Source organism: Oncorhynchus masou, chromosome 5 (assembly GCF_036934945.1).
Source record: "Oncorhynchus masou masou isolate Uvic2021 chromosome 5, UVic_Omas_1.1, whole genome shotgun sequence".
In the NCBI taxonomy this organism is placed as follows: domain Eukaryota; kingdom Metazoa; phylum Chordata; class Actinopteri; order Salmoniformes; family Salmonidae; genus Oncorhynchus; species Oncorhynchus masou.
This window is the reverse complement of record NC_088216.1, coordinates 31995921-32015250: the sequence shown is the minus strand read 5'-3', so window position 1 is coordinate 32015250 and position 19330 is coordinate 31995921. Positions and strand designations below refer to the sequence as shown.

Here is a 19330-nt window from a genome sequence, read left to right as displayed (position 1 = left end):
AGAGTTAGAAAAAGGAAAGCACTGGCTGGCTCTAGTAAAGATTCTTCATAAGTATGAGGCAGCATTTTCTTAGAGCGTCAGGAGATGTGATGCCTGTTATATAGATGGAGGTTGTAGAGACACATGCGAGGACATACATATTGAGTTGACATCTGGAAGATGCAAGGCAACTGTCAATATTCAAAACAGGTAGGTCTGCATAAGGTCTAAGATGGCTTTAATTGCTGTGCAGCCAATTCAATGCATTTGGCAAAAATGATTACAGTAACATATATAATTATGCCTATCACTTTCCATTACACTGTCACCCATGCTTACTTTGAGTGCTTGATTGAGTCATATCAATATCGGAAATATGTGTATGGATTTAACAATTGCACATCTATTTACAGTATTTTGGTTATGAGAACTCAAAACACTGATTTAAGGGAAGGGCTTACATTTATGAGAATTAAGTAAGTAAAATTTAGTAGTATTTAAGTAAACTCACATTTGATGTTGAAGGACGCCTCCGTGGAGCGCTCCTCTTCACCCGTGGCATTGTTGGTGGCCAGGCACTGGAAGGTACCGGCGTCCAGCACGCGGTCCACAGCGGTGAACTTGAGGTTGCCGCCCTCCCGAAAGCGGAGCTCTGTGTCGTTCACCGCATCGCCGTTTTGCAGCCAGCTGTAACTCACGCCCTCCGCGTCGCTGACCTCGCAGCGTAACATGGCACTCCGGCCGTGCAAGGCATCCTGGGACTTGGGCTCCTTGGTGAAGTGGAAGGAGGTGGCGTGAACAGTGAGAACTGGAAGATGAAGAGAGAGTTATAGGAAGGAATTAGTTGTTAAGCTCTGACGTGTTACGCTAAACCCAAATTTATTCAGTTCACAACAGAGCCTTATTTAATGCACATACAAATTAATCTTTTTTTTTCTTCCTTGAAAAGATGAAGTGAAAGAGATTTTCAGCCATCCGCACATCAACTCAGAAAATGTAAAGCAGGGCTCTCCAACCCTGTTCCTAGAGAGCTACCGTCCTGTAGTTTTTTTGCTCCAACCCGAATCTAGCTCACTTGATTCTAATAATTATCTAGTTGATAAACTGAATCAGGTCATTTACAACTGGGGTTGGAGCAAAATCCTTAAAGGAGGGTAGCTCTCCAGGAACAGGGTCGGAAAGCCCTGATTTAAAAGGAAAGAGTACAATGCTTTTCCCCTTCTACGCCCTTAGCTCTTTTGTCCACTGGCAGCTGGGAGTAGAGACAGACACCCAGGTGTGCTGCAGTAAGACAGACAAAAAGACAAACCCCCAGGTGTGCGGCAGACAGACCATGGGCCCCAGTTTCTCTAGACATGGTTCATAACTCCTTGGTCTCCCTCCTCTTGCTGAGTGACATGCCAGGTATGTACTCTGTCGTCCCAAATAATAACCACGTCTCCTGCAAGACCATCAGTTTCCACTTGCATTGCTACATGCACAAAAAATGCTGGCCAGGATATTTTGGATGCGGCTCAACACCACGCCAATGAACTTCAAAGTGGTTTGGATGACAACACCACTCTAGGTGAGCTGTAAATCAGCAAAAACATTCAGAAAAGTTAACTATCCCTTTAGGGTGCAGTATAAGCCATTAGAACACCCTATAGGACATTGTCACTCATTACATTAAAACAATACTATGTTGTCCTTTCGGCTTGTTTTAAGAGGCATTCAAATGTCTAGATTCTAAATTGAGCTCAAGCAAATCAGACTTTCGCGCAACTCATTAATTGATGTCAATGGGAGATGTGCAAAAAAAATGTAGTTACACAAGCAGATCAAGTCAAACTACTAGAATAATAAGTGTGTACCTTCAAATGAATAAATGCTAGTAATACTAAGTAAGAATTTCAATGAAGGATTTGTTTTTCTCCCAATGTCCTAGACGTTGAATAGAGTGCCACTGATCCTCAGTGATTGGCAGGGCCTGTCTGGAACTCAGAGCTGCCCATTCATCCAGACAGACGACTGCCTGAGACCGAGACGGCAGTCTGTCTCGCTCCAGTGACTGGTTACTGGGGCCCAGGCCGAGCGAAGGCCCATGCTGGGAGCGGGACAGTCTGCAGTGGGAGTGGGAAATAAAGCCTCTGCTTTCCCATGGAGCAGAAGTGGGGGGAGAGAAAAAATAAAACAAAAATAAATAAATAGCACAAGTAGGCTACACTTTTAATGAGCAGAAAATGATGAATAACTGGCACTCACTGAGCTGATAGGCGGGCACTGTGCCATCACTTAGTTGACCCCCTCACTCCACCCTGGCATGCATACCACCTTACTTTGGCATTTGGCCTCTGTTGGTTTGCAGTGTTTTACAAAGGGGGGTGGGGCAATAACTGGCTATGACATACTATATTTGCCTTTTTGAGTACTGAATTCGTTATATACATATTATGTTCAGTTTCATAAGTCTATCAACAATAAATGTACTCTTGTGTGATAGTGACATACAAATACGTGTGGAATCGAGAGACTGGTTGAAAGAATAACTAAACAAGAGTGTATCCTGAACAAAACAGCTCAACTGTGCCCAATGAGGCTGTACCTAGTTATGTCTCTTTTTAATACACACAGACACAATGTCAACACATCACAGGTCGAGAGCGCATACCAGCGAGGGGAATGGAATGCGGAGTGGCATCTGCCCAGCTTAAAGAGGATGAGGTATTCATTCATACCCCTCAGCCTTGGATGAATGGGACTCCTGGGTTACCCGGCAAAAGTGACAGAGTAAAAGTGTCTGAACATACATGCATTTTACTTACCTGTATTAATAAAAATAATTTTAAAAGGTTGACGTATATTAAAAGCAAATTCTTGTTTACAATAATGACCTGTCCAATGACTGTTCTGGGTGGGCTATCATGCACCCCCTCTTTACATCCAAAATGAAAAGCCCACAGCCTTGCTAACTACACAACTCCAGTCAATTACATACTGGAAGTACACAACACGCTGTGTTCTCACTGCTTCGAGAGTGGTTCTGTCATTGTAAGTACCGAGTGGAGTCTAATTGAGACTACAGAAAGAAGAGTAGCCCTTGGTGCCCAATAACAATACCCCCAAGACTCATCTCTTTGGCTCTGTATTAGCTCTCCCACGTCCTGTGATCCACTAATATATAGAGCTAGACTGTCACACACACAGACACACATCACAGTCTAGCTCTCTCCTCTACAGGGGAGGCCACATTCCAAACTTAGCGCAGCCAGAGGGGCAGGACAAGCCATTATCTGTGCCTGTTGCTGCTATGGAGACAGGATCCTCTCAGGGAATACTCTTGATTAAGAGGGTACCAAGACTCAGAAGAACTGAACAGACTAGAGAATAGGGAGCCATTGCTGCAATGTAGACTATAGCTATTCAGTCTACTCCGACCTCCATTATTCAAAACTACAAGTCACAAGTGTAAAAACAGAGCCTGTTGAATGGAGCTGAAGGGTGGGACTAATAACAAGACAACCAATGTAAAACACAGGGTCTGTAAAATGTATGTAGGCTCAGACATTTTGTGAAATAGCACAGTTACAAATAGAAATCAAACTGGATGGATGTCAGAAATAGAGGAACGGCTAAAAACAAACAAAATATAACTACTGTAAAATAGATTGTGTCTGTAAAATGTGTATAAACTGAAGGGAGAAGCCGAAGTGTTGTTTATTAGTTTACTCCAATTGGGGGAAAGGTGGCAGGGTTTGCAGGGAATAATAAAACAGGTATATATAAAAAAGTATATATATGCACACAGTTAAAGTCGGACGTTTACATACACCTTAGCCAAATACATTTAAACTCAGTTTCACAATTCCTGACATTTAATCCTAGTAAAAATTCCCTGTCTTAGGTCAGTTAAGATCACCACTTTACTTGAAGAATGTGAAATGTCAGAATAATAGTAGAGAGAATGATTTATTTCAGCTTGTATTTCTTTCATCACATTCCCAGTGGGTCAGAAGTTCACATACACTCAATTTGTATTTGGTAGCATTGCCTTTTTTATGGTTCAAATCAAATTTTATTTGTCACATACACATGGTTAGCAGATGTTAATGCGAGTGTAGCGAAATGCTTGTGCTTCTAGTTCCGACAATGCAGTAATAACCAAAAAGTAATCTAACTAACAATTCCAAAACTACTGTCTTATACAAACAAATGTGTAAGGGGATAAAGAATATGTACATAAAGATATATGAATGAGTGATGGTACAGAGCAGCATAGGCAAGATACAGTAGATGGTATCGAGTACAGTATATACATATGAGATGAGTATGTAAACAAAGTGGCATAGTTAAAGTGGCTAGTGATACATGTATTACATAAAGATGCAGTAAATGATAGAGTACAGTATATACGTATACATATGAGATTAATAATGTAGGGTATGTAAACATTATATTAGGTAGAATTCAATGTTAGTGGTGGCTGTTTAACAGTCTGATGGCCTTGAGATAGCTGTTTTTCAGTCTCTCGGTCCCAGCTTTGATGCACCTGTACTGACCTCGCCTTCTGGATGATAGCGGGGTGAACAGGCAGTGGCTCGGGTGGTTGTTGTCCTTGATCTTTATGGCCTTCCTGTAACATCGGGTGGTGTAGGTGTCCTGGAGGGCAAGTAGTTTGCCCCCGGTGATGCGTTGTGCAGACCTCACTACCCTCTGGAGAGCCTTACGGTTGTGGGCGGAGCAGTTGCCGTACCAGGCGGTGATACAGCCCGCCAGGATGCTCTCGATTGTGCATCTGTAGCTTTTGGTGACAAGCCAAATTTCTTCAGCCTCCTGAGGTTGAAGAGGCGCTGCTGCGCCTTCTTCACAATGCTGTCTGTGTGGGTGGACCAATTCAGTTTGTCTGGGATGTGTACGCCGAGAAACTTAAAACTTACTACCCTCTCCACTACTGTTCCATCGATGTGGATAGGGAGGTGTTCCCTCTGCTGTTTCCTGAAGTCCACAATCATCTCCTTAGTTTTGTTGACGTTGAGTGTGAGGTTATTTTCCTGACACCACACTCCGAGGGCCCTCACCTCCTCCCTGTAGGCCGTCTCGTCGTTGTTGGTAATCAAGCCTACCACTGTTGTGTCGTCCGCAAACTTGATGATTGAGTTGGAGGCGTGCGTGGCCACGCAGTCGTGGGTGAATAGGGAGTACAGGAGAGGGCTCAGAACGCACCCTTGTGGGGCCCCAGTGTTGAGGATCAGTGGGGTGGAGATGTTGTTGCCTACCCTCACCACCTGGGGGCGGCCCGTCAGGAAGTCCAGTACCCAGTTGCACAGGGCGGGGTCGAGCACCAGGGTCTCGAGCTTGATGACGAGCTTGGAGGGTACTATGGTGTTAAATGCTGAGCTGTAGTTGATGAACACCATTCTCATATTTGTATTCCTCTTGTCCAGATGGGTTAGGGCAGTGTGCAGTGTGGTTGAGATTGCATCGTCTGTGGACCTATTTGGGCGGTAAGCAAGTTGGAGTGGGTCTAGGGTGTCAGGTAGGGTGGAGGTGATATGGTCCTTGACTAGTCTCTCAAAGCACTTCATGATGACGAAAGTGAGTGCTATGGGGTGGTAGTCGTTTAGCTCAGTTACCTTAGCTTTCTTGGGAACAGGCACAATGGTGGCCCTCTTGAAGCATGTGGGAACAGCAGACTGGGATAGGGATTGATTGAATATGTCCGTAAACACACCAGCCAGCTGGTCTGCACATGCTCTGAGGGCGCGGCTGGGGATGCCGTCTGGGCCTGCAGCCTTGCGAGGGTTAACACGTTTAAATGTTTTACTCACCTCGGCTGCAGTGAAGGAGAGTCCGCATGTTTTCATTGCAGGCCGTGTCAGTGGCACTGTATTGTCCTCAAAGCGGGGAAAAAAGTTATTTAGTCTGACTGGGAGCAAGACATCCTGGTCCGTGACGGGGCTGGTTTTCTTTTTGTAATCCGTGATTGACTGTAGACCCTGCCACATACCCCGTGTCTGAGCCGTTGAATTGAGATTCTACTTTGTCTCTATACTGACGCTGAGCTTGTTTGGTTGCCTTGCGGAGGGAATAGCTACACTGTTTGTATTCGGTCATGTTTCCGGTCACCTTGACTTGGGTCAAACATTTCAGGTAGCCTTCACAAGCTTCCCACAATAAGATGGGTGAATTTTGGCCCATTCCTCCTGGCAGAGCTGGTGTAACTGAGTTAGGTTTGAAGGCCTCCTTGCTCACACAAGCAAGTTTTCATTTCTGCCCACAAATTCTATGGGATTGAGGTCAGGGCTTTGTGATGGCCACTCTAAAACCTGGACTTGGTTGTCCTTAAGCCATTTTGCCACAACTTCGGAAGTATACGTGGGGTCATTATCCATTGGAAGACCCATTTGTGACCAAGCTTTAACTTCCTGACTGATGTCTTGAGATGTTGCTTCAATATATCCACAAAATTTTCCAGCATCATGTCATCTATTTTGTGAAGTGCACCAGTCCGTCCTGCAGCAAAGCACCCCCACGCTTCACGGTTGGGATGGTGTTCTTTGACTTGCAAGCCTCCCCCTTTTCCTCCTAACATAATGATGGTCATTAAGGCCAAACAGTTTTTGTTTCATCAGACAAGAGGATATTTCTCCAAAAAGTACAATCTTTGTCCCCATGTGCAGTTGCAAACCGTGGACGGCTTTTTAATGGCAGTTTTGGAGCAGTGGCTTCTTCCTTGCTGAGCGGCCTTTCAGGTTATGTCGATATAGGACTTGTTTATTAACTGTGGACATAGATACTTTGTACCCATTTCCTCCAGCATCTTCACAAGGTCCTGTGCTGCTGTTCTGGGATTGATTTGCACTTTTCGCACCAAAGTACGTTAATCTTTTTGAGACAGAACACGTCTCCTTCCTGAGCGGTATGACTGCTGCATGGGCCCATGGTGTTTATACTTGCGTGCTATTGTTTGTACAGATAAGCGTGGTACAGTCAGGCAGTTGGAAATTGCTCCCAAGGATGAACCAGACTTGTGGAGGTCTGCAATTTCTTTTGTGAGGTCTTGGCTGATTTCTTTTGATTTTCCCATGATGTCAAGCAAAAAGGCACTGAGTTTGAAGGTAGGCCTTGAAATACATCCACAGGTACACCTCCAATTGACTCAAATGATGTCAATTAGCCTATCAGAAGCTTATAAAGCCATGACATTTTCTGGAATTTTCCAAGCTGTTTAAAGGCAGTCAACTTAGTGTATGTAAACTTATGACCCACTGGAATTGTGATACAGTGAATAATAAGTGAAATAATCTGTCTAAACAATTGCTGGAAAAATTACCTGTGTCATGCACAAAGTAGATGTCCTAACCAACTTTCCACAAATTTCTTGTTTACAAACTATAGTTTTGGCGTGGTTGAAAAACGAGTTTTAATGACTCCAACCTAAGTGTGTAAACTTCCGACTCCAACCGTGTGTGTGTGCGTGCGTGCGCGCGTATATGTATATATATATCCCCAAAAATATGGATTGGGGATTGTAAATGACGCTGAGAATTGCATTGATGGAAGCAACAATATATCCTCAATATTAAAGCTGATCCACCCTTCAAAGAATTTATTTTTTAAACAAAAAGATAAAAAATATATTGTTGATTGGGTCATTCAAGAGCCCTTGCAATTGATAAATAAAAATCTAGGCTATTCAATAAATTACCTCTTCTATTTAAAGATAAGAGTTCATTCGGATGTTCTCTCAGAAAACAAAAGAATGGTGATGCCTATTTTATCATAAGAAGTGGTGAACTAGCGGCCACAGAGAAATCTAACATTTCCTGCATGGTCCCCCAACCACAGACTTAAATCGGGGAAATGTGACGTCTTTCCTCACATGAAAATGCAGTGGACAGTTCGAGGGGTTGTATGTGTACATCTTGCCTGTACTTTTTCTACAGGTAAATAAACAGGGTGAATGTTCGTGTGACCTCCAGCGTGCACCGTCAGTCTGTTTGTCGCCATTGCTGTCTCTTCTGATTGGACTCTGGGGAAATTTACTCACAAAAGAAATGAAATCAGACATGTGGTGACTCGCCATGTTGAATGGACTCAACTGTGCAGAGTGTAGCTAAGCTAAGTCATGAGAAAGATGATGCCTAGAACATTTGTTTCATGTAAAGAATTGCTTGACCAGAGATGATACATTTACCAGAACATCATGTTGGACCATTGGTGTCCAGTTGGCTTTATTTTCAAAATTATGAGATTCTCGGAGATATCAGGAATGGCAATAGTCTTGCACATTTAAAGTGTCTACAAAATCAGTGTCTAGGTGAGGACCCTAGCCTCCACAGAAATGCCTGGCACTGGAGCATTCCTAAACCTCTTCCTTGATCCCAGGGCAGGAATTTAGAGTTCGAAGTGACAAAGGTGGCATTCATGGATACTGAAGCAGTGGAACTATACTAACCGAGTGTAAGCAAACCTGATTGGCTGAAACATGAACCTCAAATGGAACCTGCTGCTGCATAAAACGCTGCACATTACATCACATCTGGGATCTGATCAAACACAACCTACCTCCCAAGATTGAGCGAAATAAACATTCATGTGAACCTGAAGATGCAAATCATGCACCAAATAGGGAAGCAAATAAGTTGGTGTCAATCGATAAGTCCGTTTGGTATAAATAATGCACCAGGACCTTTAGGGCACTGGTCTTTCTCTTCCAGCTCGTATAGTGGTATCATATTAGTCTCAAAGCTCAACTTGGCTCTGTTAGTGCCAAAAAGCTCCTGTGGCTTCTCCCGCTCTCTCACAAAGGAGGGCTTTGATGCACAGCGGTCAATGACCCTCCGGAGTAAAGATACTGGGTCTGTGACCAGTTCCATTTTGAGATACCTACAGGGCTTGGTTGCGGATGCAGGGACCTCCCACCAAGCACTACTGACAGTTGGCAGGAAAGATTGGCACAGAAACATTTTAGGTTTAATTCACAAGACACAGAATGCGCGTGGAATGTGAAAACTGCTGGGAGAGACCACAATAGCAAATAAATAATAAAAATGAGAATGTTACCTTACAGAGGAAGCCCACAATGTAACTTCAAACAGACCAATTTCGATGCTATATATCAGGGGTAAGGATGACTCCATGGATGTAAGTAGACCCATATTTAACAATGGTGGAGAGTTGATTTGGACCATCTGTCCACTAAAAAGGAGCCAAGCATTAAATTGAGCCATGGTTAAAACAAAACCACCCTGTGAAATATGACCAGAGTGGTTTAACCCACCAGACACTGAGTAGAGGGGGGGGGGTCCATAAATGACAACAGCCTTGTACAGAAATTTGAGCTTGCCACAATTATTACTAAGGTATGTTTCACCATACCCACGGTTCAGTTCACCATACCCGCAGTTCGCAAGGCTGAGGAGCATCGTTATGCAAATTTACAACAGTGGAAACTGAAGCTCCAATTGTCCAATCTCCACTTGAGATTATGCCATAGGAGCATCCAAAACAACAAGTAAGTCATCGAGCTACGTGACTGTTGAGGGCGAGAAGGCAACTTATTAGAGCACTTATTACTTTCAGCTGCTGATTTCCCTGGGGTAACCTAATAGTCCAGAACAGCCTAATAGTCAGGCAAGTCCGTTGGGCCTGGGGTATCACACTAGGCCTGGACCCATCAGACAAACTGCCATATAAGGGTTGTGTGTGTGTGTGTGTGTCGGGGGGGGCAAAGCGGAGGGCCCAAGGCAAAGCGGAGGGCCCAGGCAGAGAAGGAAGGTGTTTGTGCAGCTGCTCCCAAGTCTAGGGACACAGTGTCAGGCTGGACATGGCTAAACAGGTGCCCGCTCTGAAATGCCTACAGATACTAAGATTAACCAGTGGGGGACTGCAGTGCAGTAGAAGTAAGTCACCCTCCATTTAATAACACAGTCCAAATTGACAGACAACAGGCAAAAAGGGAGACCTGGAGTGAGCTGGTGGGAAATCCTCTCTGATAGGGGCCACGATGCAGAGGTGCAGGATGCCAGTGATTAGGCTGCTGGGAGAACATTAGGCCCTGCAGAATCTTGGTCAGTCAGTGGCACACAATCAATGTCTCACGTCAGATGGCTTCACTCCTCTGCGACACGCGTTCTTCAACCGGTCTTTCTTGTAGGAAGTGGAACTCATTCGAAATTGAACATTGAGCATCCGCCATTCAAAAAATGTAAAACAGTTACTAATCACTGCGCTCTTGCATGACTTTCCATGAAATAGGGAGAATAACTAGCTAGCAAAATTACTACAAAATGTTGTGACAGTGATTTAATAGTTTGCAAAAAAAATAAAAAATAATCCGGTGGCTATCTCCTGCAAACAGACTGTGCAAGGACGTTGGTTGCCAGTGCAGTGACTTGATCAGCTGTATAGCTAGCTTACTGACATGAATGACAGAAAGTTTGGATTAGCCTATTTAAATGATCCTGAAGTTGTAGACATGCAGCCCCACAATTATGAAGAACTGAGAAATCAGTCTGTAGGATCAGCATGTTTCCCCGCAATCGTATCGTTGGGTCAGCTGAGCACAGCAGCTGACTCCGGAAGCTACTGCAATGACTCGTGGCAGAAGAACAGCTGCTTCATGAAAACCTATAATAATGTAAGCATTAGTTAGCAGTGCAGTAACTTGCTGGAAGACTCAACATTGTGTGCAGCACTAAGTTAGCAGCACCGTTTCAGTCAAAGATGATTTCAGTGACTGGTTCAGCGAACGTTAGAAAGTTCATGTTGGAAAAATGTATTCTAGCTTTCGTGCGTATAGTCAAAACTACCGAAATACTGCTCATTGAAGCACAATAATCATTAGCCAGATGTAAAATGGGGCAACTCAGACTTTAAAAAAAAGACATTTGTTTAAGCTTAGATCAATTGAGGCAGTGTTGATGAAGAAATTGAGTCTCGTAGACAATGTCACGTGGGTAATATTTTCAAACGTCTGATATTTTCAAACGCTCTATCCCATTACCATTTGCGAGATAAATGTTGATTCCGCCTGAACTGATCTTATGTAAGACAATGACACTGAGTAGGATGTTGCTTGAGGGATTTATCAGACATTGCTGTGTTGGGGTAAAAGAAATCAAGTGAGATTAGGATGAAGTAGGCATAGCGGTCAATTTAAATCATAACCGCTAAACGTGTTTCCAGGATAAATTGACAATAATAACAATGTTCCACTCAAAAGGAGGAGTGCAGCAAAGAAGTGCCCGGCAATAGGATGGAATAGGGCTGGGTGACATGGCCTAAAAATTGTATCTCGAACTTATGGCCGATTCACGAGATATACACTACCGTTCAAAAGTTTGGGGTCCCTTGTAGATATTCCATTAAAAATCATCCATTTCCAGCGACAACAGTCATTTACAACATTAACAATGTCTACACTGTATTTCTGATCAATTTGTTATTTTAAATTGGACCAAAAAAAATGCTTTTCTTTCAAAAATGCTTTTCTTTCAAAAGCACACATACATATACACTAAATAAGCGTTGTTGTACAATTAAAAAAGGTAAAATACACCGCATTTCAAACAGTCAGCAATATTCAAATGAATTCCCGGTGTGAATCTATTTGCTAGGTAACAAGGCAGAACAGTTGAATTGTTATGAACACACCCGTCTGTCTCCCAACTGTTTGGACAATTTGCTAGCCTATCCACTGTTCAGATGTTGAAATCGAGTAGTTTTCCTTATTTCTCAGAATGAAAACAAGTTGCAAATTAAATTAATTGTTAGAATACTTATTGCACATTTATATATATAAAAAAAGACTACACAGCTAGTATAACAGTCTTTAGCTAAAATGCTAAACTGAGCATTAATTTTCCAGAATGAATGTTCATTGACACGCCTGTTTTAGTAGTGTCTGCTCTGCGCGCAATTTGAGTAGTTGAAACATAAAAATGGTATTGTTAGAAAGGTTAACTTCTTTATTACAGTAAAAAAAAGTGTCTAAGCTTTTCTGTGTCCATTCGACAGATTCGGTTGGACCAAACCTCAAATGCAAATAGCGAGTTTAAACTGCTCGTCAGAGGAAGAATTGATCTCTCAACTTTGTTGGTGTGGCAGGGGGAGGGGCTTGGTGTGTGTGTGTAAATAGTCAGGAAAAGAAAGGCGAAGCGAGAGGTTTCACTCTTGCCCAAAATAAGCTCGTCGCCTGCCTTCCCGCGAAGGAGGCGAGAACAAAAAGACAACATGAGAACAAGCGAACATAAATGCTCATAAAAACAAAAAATACAAAATAACTTGATTCTTGTGATACAGGCATTTGGAATATCGCACAAAAACATTAACTGGAATTAATTCGATATAGCGCCCAGACCTAGGATGGAACAGTTCTTTGAGTTTGCATTTCAGCTGTCTTTTCTGTCCTGTCATCACAGAGACATGGCATGAGATTGTATCTGAGGCCGTTGAGACTTTAAATTATTGGTGAACCGTTCCCTTCATTTAACGCAGGGGCCCAGCTGTGAGATGGATACACATCTGTGGCCAAAACATTTATATGAGAATCCCCTGCCCCTTCCCTGCACATACAAGGGACAAAACAGCTGGAGGGAGGTGGGAGCATGCTATGGCCATACATGGTCATTTTCTTGGTGGAGATTATGTATGTGAAAGTATTTAATTACATGACTAAGACACAAATACTACAGCAAAGACTAATGCATTTGAGTTGTAACATAAAACAAATCAAACTAATTAAACAACCTAAGCTTCACCCCCCCTCCACTAAGTGGAACATACCAAGAGCGGTTTGCTTTACAACTCCCCACTAAGCCTGGCTCCAACCATTTACGAGGGGGGCATTCATTTTCTAAATCTAAAAAAAAAAGTAAATGACAAACCAGAAATTCAACACGTTTGAGCCATTGGAGAAATGTATGGATTTACAGGGGCAATTCCACGGTAACAGAATTACGCCATTTCAAAGTTAAACAAACAATACGCAAAAGTCAATACTAACAATTTCTCCTGAAAATGTTAAAACTCATTTAGTGTAAGAACTGTACAGATGCTAACTTTTTTAAACAGAATTACAGTAAAATCTCCCTCAGGTTATGCGACTACTTTCCGGGAAAAATCTTAAATATCTGCTCTGAATAAAAATTTAAAGATGTCTGCAGAAAGAATGGGGTGTCAGCTATGACATAGATTTTTTTCAAACTCAAGGTGCTATTTTGGTTATTGAACTACAGTAAGTGAAGTGGTTTTACACCTGGTAATGGAATTCGACTGATCTGTACTACACAGAAAATAATAATTATGGATATGAATGTTAGTATTCTGGTGGGTAGGAGCATTGGTCCTGTAATAGAAAGGATACTGGATTGAATCCCAGAGCTGACGAGGCAAAAATCTGTCATTCTGCCTCTGAGCAAGGCAGTTAACCCACTGTTCCCCGGGCACCGATGACGTGGTTGTCGATTGATAGCCCCCTGCATCTCTCTGATTCAGAGGGGTTGGGTTGGGTTAAGTGCAGAAGCCACATTTCGGTTGAAGGCATTCAGTTGTAGAACTGACTAGGTATCCCCCTTTCCCTTCCTCCTCATGTTTCACAAGTTTGGACATCACAGTGCACGCAGCACAGTGGACTGCAGTAGACTACAGTATAGTACACTACATTAGAGTATAGTTCAGTACAACATACTGTTCTCTACTGTACTATAATACATTTCTGCACTGTACTATATTTAGCCGACTAAACTCAACAATTTACGATGGAGCAGCGACTAATCTGTGGGCGGACTGTAGCATAAACCCACGAATTGTCCAGTGTAAAAGCGGGCTATTCATTGGGTCCTGAAATGTGTAGTTATACTCCACTGTGCTCTACTAACTGTACTGTGCTATCGAAACAGACATCTATGATATGTTCAGTCCGGTCCGTCTGTGGATGTTAAACATCAAGGCCAGTGTGGAATGATCAAATTTTTTTTAAACTACTTTTCAACATCCGTGGATGTTCGATGTCGGTCAGTGCGTAAGGATGCTGGTTACAGGGGACACATTGGTAGTGTCAGTTGGGAGAGGTAACATTAACTGGACAGTGTATGTGAGAGAGAGGTTTCACCACTAGACAACAGAAAGAAAACTTATGAGCTGAACAGAACAGTATGACAGTGGAAGGGAGGACAGTAGCAGGTGACCCAACTATGATTTGTGACTATTATGATTTCCCATTGTAGCCAATTCAGTTGCAGCAATTCCATTACTGATTTTATTGGTAATTCAGTTACCAATTTGGTAATGCAATTACGAGTTTTATTCACTTAATAATTCAAATAAAACTGACATCAGTAAAAATCACTATAACTAAATAACTACCGTTACTTCTGTGAACTTTCATTATCCACCCTCATGAGGGAGAGACATTAAAATATCTTAAAGATGTCAATTTTTGGTTATGGAATGAATAGGCACAAGGCAATATTTCTTAAAACTTTAGAACGTAAACAATGTGTGTTGATATTAGTTGGCAGGGGTTTTGATGCATTTCTGATAACATCTACGAGGGAAAAAAAGTCTTACAAAATGTAAGACACATTTTCTATCTGATCCAGAAATCAAAGACTTTACTTATGCCTAATTTGACATACTCCTGGAGAAGAAAAGAAAACCTTTCCTGTGTACTTCCTGTGTACCTCCATCGTTAGAGTCCCGGGCCAAGTTTACGGCCCTGGAAGAGTCAGGGGTCCAGCCACTTTTCACATGTGAGCCTTAGGGCTTTCATTTTACTGTTTGCTGAACTGGCTTGAAGGTGATAAAGTAGCCTACTCTCTGTTTTCGGAGGGGGAAATAACAATTGAAGCACCAAAACCAGGTTACAACCCATCTCAACTATGCCCCCCCCCCCCCTCTGGTATGGCATCTGCCGCAGGCAGCTCAGACATGGAAGTCTTTACAGAGTGTGTTTTCGCTGTGAGATTTAGAATGCAATACAATTAGCTGTCCCGTGGGGGGGGGGGGGATAATTGCATTGCATTCTAAATCTAGTCACAAATCACAGTTGGGTCACCTGCTGCTGGTCCTCCCTTCCACTGTTATGTTCAGCTCATAACAGTTCTTTCTCTTTCTGCCAGTTGGCAGTGTTGACCTCATGCTGGGAGAAGTGCAAGCAACTGATGCGTACCACAGAAAGTGTGGGGCCCCCGACAAACAAACAATACCCAAAACAGCACACAAGGAGGGACAAAATACAATAAACGTTAAGGGAGGTCAACAGCAGAGGATGTTGAAAGTCAGAAAAATGTTTAGGAGACGAGGCTTGGGACGTTCACAGTCATGCAACCCGGCAGTTTTTCAGACCTCAAATGTTGATAGTCTTGGCATATTAACCAAGTAATTATTTCTTCTCACAAACTAAATTGGCGGGAAATGTGTGTTGCACTGAAGTTCAATCTATCCTCCACAGTAAATTCCACACGCTTCTCTTTATATTACATAAAATCTAAAAAGCCTTTGGTGCTTGTGGAATGTTGTGGGATTTCTAAATTCGGCTCTGGAAAGAGATGGAGCTTAATGAAAAGCATATGGACTTAAATTTAATTACACAAATTCTGATCTTATAACAAGAACCACTTGTTCTCTCTGCAGAGCACTCAGGAGTGTCACCAGGCAACTTCACATTGGTTCCAGGCAGGCCAACAGACTAAAATTGTCCCTAAAACAAGTCTCTCCAGACAGCGCTTGAGAGGAAAGTGTTCATATGCAACAATGGGCAAAAATCTGGCAAAACATCTAGCAATAAATATGGTTTTACCACAGAGAGACTCAAAAAAAGGTACAATCACTCATGTCCCTAGTTCTTCAAACGGCTCTGGCTGAGCTTGTTCTTGGGTTACAAAATGTAAAATCAGCTCTTCTCCCCTGCTCGTGACCTCTCTGCCCTGGAATTGGTCTGTGTGGGTTTCCCTTGATGATTGTGGCCTGCAAACAGCCATTGGTTTACCTCATGTTCAACGAGAGCCATGCATAGTTGTGATTGGCTCTGTCAGACAGGGTTCTTTTCATCTTGAGGTTGCTCTGTCCATTTCACATGCTATCGTCATTTTAGAGGAGCATGAAGGGATGGCACGAACAAACAGTAGACCACTACTTTCTGTATACTTTATACACTGCGTGAGCAATTACTCTTATTTCATTACTTATCATTCGCACAAAACCCAAGCAATTCTGGGAGTGTGTTATTCAGGGTTTATGTGCAAGTATTTGATGACATGCTTTTCCCCCTCTTTATTCTATCTGCAAAGTCTTATCAAAAAGCAATAATTTGTCAGAAAAATATTCATACATCAGTCTTCAATAAATTAAATCAACAATTTGTCACATGCCTCATATACAAAAAGGTGTAGACTAACAGTGAAATCCCCTCTCTAAAAATGGGGGTGGAGCTGTAAAACCCTGTGTGTAATTGTGAATGACATCTGCCCAGCTTTCCGGGTGTATTTTACAACATGGAAACAGTCCTCTCCCAGTCAGCAGCACTGAGGTTTGCCAGGGTTACAGGGCTATATGCTCCTTGACTGATATGGTGCCAATGGCTCATATGTGGCTAAAAGACAAGCCCATGTCCTAGCTTTGGCAGAAAGCACATCTAAAAAGGTTGAAATTTTGATAAATCGGTGAAGAAATGTTGACGGTTGACCTCACGCCCAACAGACTGTTAACGGAGAAAAACAAAGTTAAGTAAAGACAATGGAATCATTCAACAAATTGGGTCAAAGTTATTCTGCAAATGATGACTCAAATCCCAAAGATTGTGCATCTTCCACACAATCTTCAGGTTTTAATCCTTGTTGCAACCAGTGACTCAGCTGTTGCTTTCAACCCAATGGTTCCCGACTATATAAAGGAAATTGGAGCGGTTTTCAGAAACAGATCCTCCTGAAAATATCCAAAAGGAGCCTACTTCAAGTGCAAAGCTCAATATAGCTTATTATTTTAACCAACAAAGCTATTTCCTTCAAAGAGTGAAAAAAGATTACAAATAATAAGCACCCAAGTATGCCAGAGTAACAGTTTCACACACAGATGTAGTTTCCTAAATTGGTTCTAACGAATGCCCCATTTAGCAGGAAAAACAATAGTGTTTAACCAAATGCTTTGAATTATTTAAAAACCATGAGTCTGGAAACCAAATATTTCTGAGCTGGTTGTTGTTTAACAGTTCATCATTAGACAATTCAAAACAGGCATGTTTTCCACCATTTTGCTCAGGCCATTCCTGGCTGACACTCCATATCAGACAACTTGACATCTTATGAGTAGAATCTCTTCCTCCTTGCCAAGGCCCTGCTATTTCTCTGCCGGCGAGCAATCTCACGACGGGTGGCATGGTTTACACAGGCATTCATTTCAAACATCTGCCAGGCTGTCATTTTAGTAGCTCATTATGGGCTATCAGATCAAACATCAGTTATGTCAGCCGCTGGCATCGTCTTTCTGCACTGGGTTAGGAGCCAAATATGAAGGGCATTGTGGAAAGTAATCACAAAGGTTACAACATGCTTTGGCACGACCTTGGCTGGGTTTACCCAGGGTAGAATTACTCAACAAGCGAATGAAGTGGCATCAATCATCCTATGAGTTTGGCATAGAGGAGCATCTGCCATACCAGAACACTGAATTATAGATGTTATCTTTACATTCCCCCCCTGCCCCATGTAATTTTGAAACCGTGTGATATTTTGTCAATAAATACAGTGCCGCTGTTGTATTGCTTCAAATACTGTGCAGCAGTTAAGTTACTCATCTAAATTGTGAATCTCCACCGTGACATTTGAATGGTGCATATTTAATGTGTGTGAGAGATGTCGCATAGAGGTTCTCAGGTATTATTTTTACACTAATTATAGTACAACATCTTTATACATCAATGCCCTATATCAGGGCTGCCCACTGACTGCTAACACCATTTGCTTTTGCTTACTAAAGGGCTATAGTGGTGAGATTGATTATTCCTCACAACAAAAACTACTCAAAATGTACTTTCCAGATCTTAAAGTTTAGCTGTAATAAACAAACACTTGTTTGTCTGATGAAACTGCAGCTGCCAGAGGTGTGCCAAAAGAGAACAGTGATGGTTGCCCCTGACATTTAACTGCACAGTCCCAAAGACCCATGAGATCTCGGGGGAGTTAGACCAGAGGGAAGAACATGCCATCACGCCTAATCCAGAACGTGTTTCAAGACATTTCAGCTGCTTCTCCATCATCACATATGTCACAGACCGGAGCAAATTTGTACAAGCTCTGAAAGTACTACACAAATTGGATGAACGTTGGAAATAAGATACTATAGGATTAATTCAATGTTCCAGCAAATAATGCTGTTCCAATGCTGCAAATGGTGATAATTGAGCTTATTGTAAACCAAGGAAACGATCATTATTTTTGTATTTGTTTGGTAATCATCACTTCCTAATCTCTGTGATATAGGCTGCTGCAGCATCGCCTATGTCCTGTGTGATAAAAAGTTGAAGTCTGAAGTTTCATACACTTAGGTTGGAGTCATTAAAACTCATTTTTCAACCACTCCACAAATTTATTGTTAACAAACAATAGTTTTGGCAAGTCAGTTAGGACATTACATTGTGCATGGCACAACAAGGCGGCAGGGTAGCCTAGTGGTTAGAGCGTTGGACTAGTAACCGAAAGGCAGATTATTTCACTTACAATTCCAGAGGTCAGAAGTTTACATACACTAAGTTGACTGTGCCATTAAATAGCTTGGAAAATTCCAGAGAATGGCTTTATAAGCCTCTGATAGGTAATTGACTCAAATGATGTCAATTAACCTGTGGATGTATTTCAAGGCTTACCTTGAAACTCATTGCCTCTTTGCTTGACATCATGTGAAAATCAAAAGAAATCAGCCAAGACCTCAGAAATAAAATTGCAGACCTCCACAAGTCTGGTTCATCCTTGGGAGCAATTTTTATAAACACCATGGGACCACGCAGACGTCATACCGCTCAGGATGTAGATGCTTTCTGTCTCCTAGAGATGAAAGTACTTGGGTGTGAAAAGTGCAAATCAATCCCAGAACAACAGCAAAGGACCTTTTGAAGATGCTGAAGGAAACCGGTACAAAAGTATCTATATCCACAGTGAAACAAGTCCTATATCGACATAACCTGAAAGGCCGCTCAGCAAGGAAGAAGCCACTGCTCCAAAACCACCATAAAAAAGCCAGACTACGGTTTGCAACTGCACATGGGGACAAAGATCGTACATCTTGGAGAAATGTCCTCTGGTCTGATGAAACAAAAATAAAACCGTTTGGCCATAATGACCATCATTATGTTTGGAGGAAAAAGTAGGACGCT

The 19330-nt window shown here is 42.3% G+C and overlaps 1 protein-coding gene across 1 annotated transcript in view; it reads right to left on the bottom strand.

The window, feature by feature from the left end:
* Nucleotides 1-19330, bottom strand: part of LOC135539428 (inactive tyrosine-protein kinase 7-like) — a 39014-nt gene that overhangs the window by 14425 nt on the left and 5259 nt on the right. Inside the window, exon 2 of the mRNA XM_064965310.1 lies at nucleotides 491-787. Coding sequence (XP_064821382.1) covers nucleotides 491-787 — 297 coding nt within the window. The remainder of the gene's footprint in view (nucleotides 1-490; nucleotides 788-19330) is intronic.